Below are 8283 nucleotides of genomic sequence, written 5' to 3'. Positions count from 1 at the left end.
AAAAAAAAAAAAGAACTCCTTATATGAATGACTAAAAGTGCGGCTCTTCTCCCCACATTAAGAAGCGCATACCTAGCTTCTGCCTATACAGTCAGGGCTTCATGGACTTTCTATTAAGGATTTAGGTGGACTTTGATTGGATCCTCTTTCGCACACATCTCAAAGCAAGAGCAGTTTAAAAACGAAACAAAACAAAAATGTGGATGAAGCTTCTGGCGAGATCCCCCTGATCACAGACCAGGGCCGTGAAAGGCCTTGCTGTCTACAGAACACATTGGCAGGCGGACTCTGGTAGAGGTAACTAGGTTAAAATCCAATGCTTTCTCATATGATGATCTCCCCTTTGATACAGTTGAGAGTTTTCTCTAGTTTAACATTTTTTTCTGTTTTCTAACTGGGGGTTGGCCCTGTTGTATTTTGTTATTCCTGGGAGCCCTCTTGACCCTTGTTTATGTATTGTTCTGTGTCTTCCGGTACATGAAACCCAGGATGGGTGACTCTAGAGAGACAATAACTAGATTAAGGGTTTGGGACAGGGAGTGGAGGTGGGAGGGATGGCAGGGAGGTTGGGGGCAAATTAGGAGCTAAGAATAACAGAAACCATGGGGGGGAGACAGGGGTCGGTGATGAAAATAATATGAGGATATGGAAATAATAATCTGCAATTTATCAAGGGGTCATGAGGGTGGGCAGAGGGTTTGGGAGGAAAAACAGAGGAGCTGATACCAAGGGCTCAATAGAAAGTGAATGTCTAGAAAATAATGATGGCAACCTATGAACAAATATGTTTGATACGATGATGTATGGATTGTTGTAAGAGCTGTAAGAGCCCCCAATAAAATGATCTTTTAATTAAGAAACAAAAAAAAATGAAGGGAGACGTCAGACAAGGCAAGATATGACAAAATAATAATTTATAAATTATCAAGGGCTCATGAGGGAGAGGGGAGTGGGGAGTGAGGGGAAATAATGAGGACCTGATGCCGGGGGCTTAAGTGGCGAGCAAATGTTTTGAGAATGATGAGGGCAATGAATGTACAAATGTGATTTACACAATTGATGTGTGTATGGATTGTGATAAGAGTTGTATGAGCCCCTAATAAAACAATTAAAAACAAAACAAACCCCCCCCAAAAAAACAAGGCGTACAAGAAGGAAGAAAATGGCCCCCAACAAAATGATTAAAAAATAATAATAATAATAAGAAGAAAGAAAGGCAAAGACCCCATAAGCAAATCTAGAGGCAAGGCTAAAAATTAATGACCCGAAGGTAGTCTTTTGGAAAAAAACAAAAGAAAAAAAGGACGAAAATGTTCTCAACTGACTGTGGTAGCAATGATACAACGCTTGCAGATCTGGCTGAACTACTGAGTTGTATGCTGTCTGGATGGTGCCCTGACACCATGGTTGCTCTATATGCACGAAGAAAAGACCTGTTAGGAAAAGGGCCCGGCCTGGTCCTCTGGTGGGCCAGGTGAGGCTTGCTTGGTGCAGCCTGGCTTCGGCGCACCTTGAGGATGTCGCTGTCATAGGTGAAGTCGGCGGCAGGCGAGATGTGCTGGGAGAAGATGTGGGCCATCATGGTGCGGTAGGCCTTCCCATCCACGTTGGCCAGGGTGTGGTGCAGGACTTCGTGCAGCTCGGACTCCTCCATCTGGGGCGGGGGCAGCAGTTCGCTCTTCAGCAGCTCCATGGCTGTGGGCCGCTTGGCTGGGTCATGGTTCAGCAGCCAGGAGATGACGCATTTCTGGAGGGAAAGGCAGGCACACCGCTGATGGGAGGCAGTGGGAATACACATGCTGACACAGCCGTGGTTGGTCTGGGCTGAACGAAGGATACCCTGTGTATTAACTGCCCTGGGTGCATGGTAACTGGTATTTCAGAGGCCTCTAGACTTCATTATGACAGTCACGTGACAAGGCAGTATGAGTGTTTCGTAAAAGGTGAGGCTCGCGTTTACATTTTATTGTCACAAGCCAGACAAGTTCAACTCAGCCACTCTGTAGAAGCAGCATAACACAACACTGGGCAAAAAAAGAACAAAAACAAACTGTTTTAGATGTCTCCTTTTGGTAGAAATGACGACGCATACAGCCGGAAATCCTTAAAACGACATAAAACATTTTGCTTTTGCATTTTATGTTTTCATCATCATTCTCTTAATTTATGTTACTCATTTGTTTTCGTGCACTCCCAACACCGCATTAAGCGGGGAGCCATTTGAAGACCATCTAAACCTTTGAAAGCTTGCTAATTCTCTTGTTTATAACAAGGAGTTATAAGGAGTTAGAGGACCATTTAAGAGATCAGAAAACTTTGGTTTCTAGATGCTTATTCAATTGCTAACTACGTCTTTAAAGATTATTCCCCCCATGCCCTGCCCCAGTCTTAGCTGAAATAAAAACACAAATGCTCTCATGTTAGCAGTTTGTAGTTTTCAAAAGTTCCTGAGCCACAATGGCTTTCAAAAACGCACGGCTGTCAACTCAATTGGGACTCAGAGGACCTCAGAGAACAGGCTAGCACTGCTCCCCAGTCTTTCGAAGAGCACACAGCTTTCTTTTTCCACTCACAGCCAGTGGGTGGATTGGAACTGCCTTGTGGTCAGCAGTCCAACATTTACCCAAACTCCCTGCCTGTGGGAAAGGAACGCTGAGGGAAATAGAACTGGGACTTACTGCCTGACTGGTACGGAGGGAATCTGGAAGACTAGGGTTCCACGGCAGGAAGACCGCCACTCTGGTAGTTGGAGATAAAGTCCAAGTACATTTTCCTGTGGTTGTCTATCATTTCCACAGTTTCTCCCTTTAAAACCGTGCTGCCTGAAAGTGATTCTATCTCCCTATAGAAGCAGGCATTCCTATTTGCTCTACTTCTTCCCGTCTCAGCATCCAACTCCTCTCTTATCTTCACCAAATAGTAGATGGGCATGGGAAGACTTTATGCCCCACTGCCTGCATTCAAATATTTGCCATAAGCCTGAGTTTTTGGCTTAGCGATATTAATTGGGTCATTAAATGTGCCTCGACAGCTTTCGATGTATAGAAAATAACCACTTCGCCCCACAACTGCCCACTGCCATTGAGTAGACTCTGACTTGGAGCTGCTTAGAGCTGTGAAGATAGTGAGGCAGACGAATCTTGTTAGATGAAAGTCATGAAATGAACACTTAACTTCTGACATCTAGAAACCCAGAAAGGGCTCTTTCTTTTTTTAAGGACTCTATGGAAGTGATAATCGTGAACAGAACCTGTAGAAACATGATTCATTGTTTCCCGACGGCCAGTCCCGGTTGAGATAACGAGGGAGCACTGGTGTGGAACTCCAGAACGCAACGCAGACTTGGTGCTGAGCCCAAGGGAGAAACCAGGGCTCCTGCCATGGAGCCCACCGTGACGCCCAGCGACCCTGCAGGGCAGGGTGCATCTGCGCGTGGGTGCTTGACACTGGAACCACTGACGGGAGTAGAAAGCCTCATCTTTCCCCCAAGGAGTGGCTGGTGGTTTTGAACTGCATAACTCCCGGCTGTTGCTTGGTGTCATAGTGGTTACAAGTTGGGCTGTTAATCTCAAAGTCAATCACCCCTGAGACCGGACAACAGCCGCACAATACACATTCACTTTATTATTAGTGAGAAGCCAGTATCAGCAGCAGGATTTACACACACACACACACACACACACACACACACAGCCACACAATACACATTTCACTTTATTATTAGTGAGAAGCCAGTATCAGCAGCAGGATTTACACACACACACACACACGTTTGTGGTGTGGAGGCAATACCAGATTGCTTAGAGATTGCAACCCCCCCCCCTTTTGACAGACTGAGCACCTGCAGCCAGAGCACACACATTTTCCTTCTCCAAGCCCCAAGCTGTTTCTTTTTCTTGCTTTTTTAAAACAGAGTGCTGCACTCTTTTTCACAACAGAGAAGCCACGGGCCAAATAGCACTTCAACAGCACCACCATAAGGCACACAAAGGAACCCTGGGGTTTGCAGTAATTTTCTACAATAGCCCTCGACGGTTTTTATGGTCTATTTCAAATCTAATACCATTTAGGGGATTCATCTTTTCATATTCCCCCCACCTTGCTCCCAGGTTGCAAGAGGAAGCGGGGCAGAAGGGCAGGCATTGAAAGAGAAGCAGGGTGAAGGGGCGAAGGGGCGGCAGGTAAATCACCGGGCAGTTACCTGCTTCGTATGCTCTCCATCATTGAAGTCTTCTGGAAACCTGGGCGAAGTGGCCTACAAGGACATGACATTCAGGTTAGCAAACGCTGGCCAGCTGGCCACAATGTAAGCACTGATCAACCAGCAGCCAGAAAAGTCAATACAGAAGTAAAATCCCGCTGACCCAGACGGGTGGAACCCGCTGTCCATTCTTCCAAAAGATGGAGAGTAAGTAAAAAAGTACCGTTACTAGGGGTTTCAGTTCACACATGCATGGGTTTTATTCATTAACATTTTTTTTTATTAATTGGGATTTAATACATATATCATATCATTCCCAGTAGAGTTTCCAATTGCTATCACCATCCATTTTTAAACATTCTGTTTCTACATGGGGTTGACTCTAAACAAGACATTTTTAACACATGTCTGTGATCAGCGATGGCTGTGGACAGGTTCTTCCAGCCATACCTTTGTCTCAGGGTCACTAGGACACCTTTGAAAAAAGGTTCTATCAGAACGGTGCCTTCCATGGGCATCTACTGGGCTAGTTACATTCAAGGAGAAGGTCAGCTTCGAAGGCTATTGTGTCTGTTTCTCGAGGTTCCCACGAGGTCACCTCAGTAGGATTTTTCAGAGGACACATGGCGGCTTGTTATGAGGAAGTTTTAAGAGAATTGAAAACTGTGTGGGAAGACGACTAGGAAAGTTGCAAGAAGGCATTTTCCCATCACAACAAAGCACCTTCTCTTTCTCTGAGAGCAGAGCAGGCACCGTCTGGTTTGGAAACCTCCCCACCCCACCTACAGCCTGGTCTTCACATGTCTTTTTTGCTCCCCAGACTCAAAGAATATTTTAGAGGCACATGACTTGAGTCCTTTGAGGATGTCAAAACTGCCACTGTACAAATCCAATGGCACAGAATTCTTCAGGGAAGGCTAAGAGAGAGGGAAATACCGTCTTCAGAATATGTAGACGCAAACAGAGGGCATGCCAAGACCAAGAAATAACAGCTTCACATTTTGATATTTTTGTTTCATAAAGGCTTCTATGATTCTTGTGGCAATACCTTCTGACTTGCCTCTGAATATGAATGCAGCTGCTCACACTGCTTGAACACTAAAACAGCGTTTTTTAAAATATCTAGAGGCACGCATGGTTTAACCTAACAGGTCCTCCTGCTTGGCTCTGCTCAGCGAGGAAGAGGAGCGCGAGGAAGAGGAGCGCGAGGAAGAGGAGCGCGAGGAAGAGGAGCGCGAGGAAGAGGAGCACTAGGAAGAGGAGCGCGGGCACGCTGCAGTCCTCTCGCTGCTCACAGACTTCTGAATCTAAGCCATCCGCACCCAAACCTTCCTCTCCACTGAAACCCTGATGTCATTTTCCAATGCCCACTCTTATCTCACTGACTGTCACCTTACTTTGTCCCTTCTGGTTTGGGCAATGACAGGGCAAAGATTAATCCCAAGGACACAAATGAAGGGACTGATATTCTCCCAGGGACCTGCTTACTTCGGTCAAGGTCTACTTTAGGTGTTACTACCTCAAGTTTGGTCAGCTGTAATGTTTCGCTTCTAGAAAGAAGTTTTCATTGTCTTGATTGCCCATCCTCCCTGCGGTAAATGTATCGACACAGGAGTTTTTGGTTGGTTTGTTTGGACTCCTCCTTTGTTTAGAAATCAAGATTTACTCTCTCAGAATAATTTTTTCTTTTAAAGAAAGTAATTATAAGCTAGCAATTTTGGGGGGTAAAAACTAAAAAGCCGTGGATTCCAACTCATGGTGAAGTCATGTGTTACAGAGTAGAGTGTCTCCATAGGGTACCTACCCCCCCCCACCCTGGCCCAACGCTAATCTTTACAGAAACAGATTGCCAGGCCTCTCCTCTGCGGCACCATGGGGGTATTCAAATACCAACCTTTAGGCTAGCAGACCATTGCAAACCACTTTCACCACCCAGGGACACCTTTTGCAAGTAAGATTTCTAGAAAAAGACAAAACCAGGAACCGTTTCTAATCATTGGAGGCAAGTAGCAGAGAAAGATTTCCACTGACAGGCATACAGAGAGCCCAGAATGAGCCCTTCTAAGTAGGGACAGTCTTTGGCTAGCAAAACCACTGCTTCTCAGACCTGACGTGAAGTGACTTCCCCAGCTGAGAAAATGTTTTACGGCAAAAGGGAGACCTGGTGAGCCTGGCGAGTAAGTCATTAAAACTAGAGTGGAGCAGCCTCTTCTCTAGAAGAAGGGCCAGAAACACACCCTGCCTTCAATTCTGACCGCCCCGGTGAGATCTGGATCAGTGGGAATGCACACGAGCACACACCTGATACCTACATCTCTGAGTTGGTTGAGAACCAAGATCCTCTCGGAGGCTGTGACCATGGGGTGATAGGACATCTCAAAGAAGATGATCCCCAGGCTGAAGAGGTCCACTTTCTGTGGGGAAACAAAGCGCACCTCCTGAACCTTGATACGGAATCGCAACGCACCACGGACGGGGAGGACGATCACTGTTAGTCGGAATCAAAACTACAAGTAAATGGAAGGCAAGCCATGTGAGAACAGTCATTTCTTAATTATAGGTGTAACGTCTAGTGAAACATCTTACATTTAAATTGTGATAAAATAGGTGGCCTCATTTCTCGCAACGTTTTCCTTGAAAATGACCTGCAAGTGGTTTAGTTGAATACAGATTTGCTTGAACACTGGTGTAACTGAAAATCATGGCTACGGAGAGAGGACAACTATGATTTGCCATTTGATTTTGCTTTGTTTGGCATCTTAAACACAAAGCACAAAGTGGCAGCTCAGCGCAAAGGTCAGCTGCTGACGGCACAGACACACCACGGAGGGCCGAATGAGGACACACCGGATCATTTCCCAGGAAAACTCCTGAAATGAATTTGGACTCAAGGTCTAGTGGTAGAGCCCCTTGAATGACCACCAGCGAGTGACCACTGAAGTCTTAGAAACTAACACTTACCCGGCATTTTCTGTGCATGCTGGCTGTTGGAAAGTCAGGACCAAGAATAGAGTAGCTATAACCCCACGACGCAGGGATACTTACCATGCAACTGCCTACCCACTTTGTTGGTTCCCATCCATGTACACACACGTGTGTATATCACAAGATAGAACTACACTGTTATTATAACTCTGTCATTCAATATAGCAAGATTATTGCTCAATATGATTAATTTTATCATTTTCCCAAAATAACATCTTAATTATATATGGTACTCAGTTATATGAGTATACCATAACTTATTTAACCATTTTCTGTTTTTAAACAGGCAAGCTATTTCTCACTATTATAAGGTTGAGATACTGCTTTTTGTTGTTGTTGTTGTGATTGTAAAAATACAGGTACAACGAAGGCCCCAGAGAATACCAAAAATAGACTTTGGGGCCAGGTGTTGGCACCCCATCAGACTGGGCTGCAAAACACTCCTAAAGTCTAAAAAACAGTCCTTGAACTAACTACAAGCTTTTCTTTTTGTTGTTGCTGTGCTGTGGGTTTTTTTGACATTGGTTTTGTTGTTGTTCTCTTTTGTTGCTGGGTTTTGCTCTGTCTTGTTTTTGTGCATGTTATTACCTCCGCAGGTCTGTCTAAAGAAGATAGGCGGAACAATCTGGAGGAGAAAACAACAGGACCGATAGTTCCGGGGGACAAGGGAGAGGGGGAGGTGGGGGGAAAGGTAGTGGTGTTAACAAACCCAAGGACAAAGGAAGAACAAGTGATCCAAATTGGTGGTAAGGAGGGTGTATGAGGCCTGGTAGGGTGTGACCAAGAGGAATTACTAAAACCCAAATGAAGACTGAGCATGATAGTGGGACAAGAGGAAAGTAAAAGGAAATAGAGGAAAGAGCTAGGAGGCAAAGGGCATTTATAGAGGTCTAAATAAAGTTATGTACATATGTAAATATATTTATATATGATGATGGGGAAATAGATCTAGGTGCATATATATATGGGTTTAGGAGTAAGGTAGCCTATGAACATTGGGCCTCCACTCAAATACTCCCTCAATGCAAGAATATTTTGTTCTATTAAACTGGCATTCCATGATGCTCATCTTCCAGACACAATCGCTGAAGACAAAG

At 45.0% G+C, this 8283-nt stretch overlaps 1 protein-coding gene across 1 annotated transcript in view; it reads right to left on the bottom strand.

Moving 5' to 3' along the window:
- EIF2AK4 (eukaryotic translation initiation factor 2 alpha kinase 4) overlaps positions 1-8283 on the bottom strand; it is a 112099-nt gene that overhangs the window by 30881 nt on the left and 72935 nt on the right. Inside the window, exons 19-21 of the mRNA XM_004712698.4 lie at positions 6514-6615; positions 4202-4255; positions 1511-1747 (exon numbers count right to left, since the gene is read on the bottom strand). Of these exons, the coding sequence (XP_004712755.1) occupies positions 1511-1747; positions 4202-4255; positions 6514-6615 (393 nt within the window). The remainder of the gene's footprint in view (positions 1-1510; positions 1748-4201; positions 4256-6513; positions 6616-8283) is intronic.

Source organism: Echinops telfairi, unplaced genomic scaffold, assembly GCF_000313985.2.
Source record: "Echinops telfairi isolate 266 unplaced genomic scaffold, ASM31398v2 ScPeMD7_18;HRSCAF=68, whole genome shotgun sequence".
In the NCBI taxonomy this organism is placed as follows: domain Eukaryota; kingdom Metazoa; phylum Chordata; class Mammalia; order Afrosoricida; family Tenrecidae; genus Echinops; species Echinops telfairi.
The sequence above is the reverse complement of the archived record's forward strand: the minus strand, read 5'-3'. Positions and strand labels throughout refer to the sequence as shown.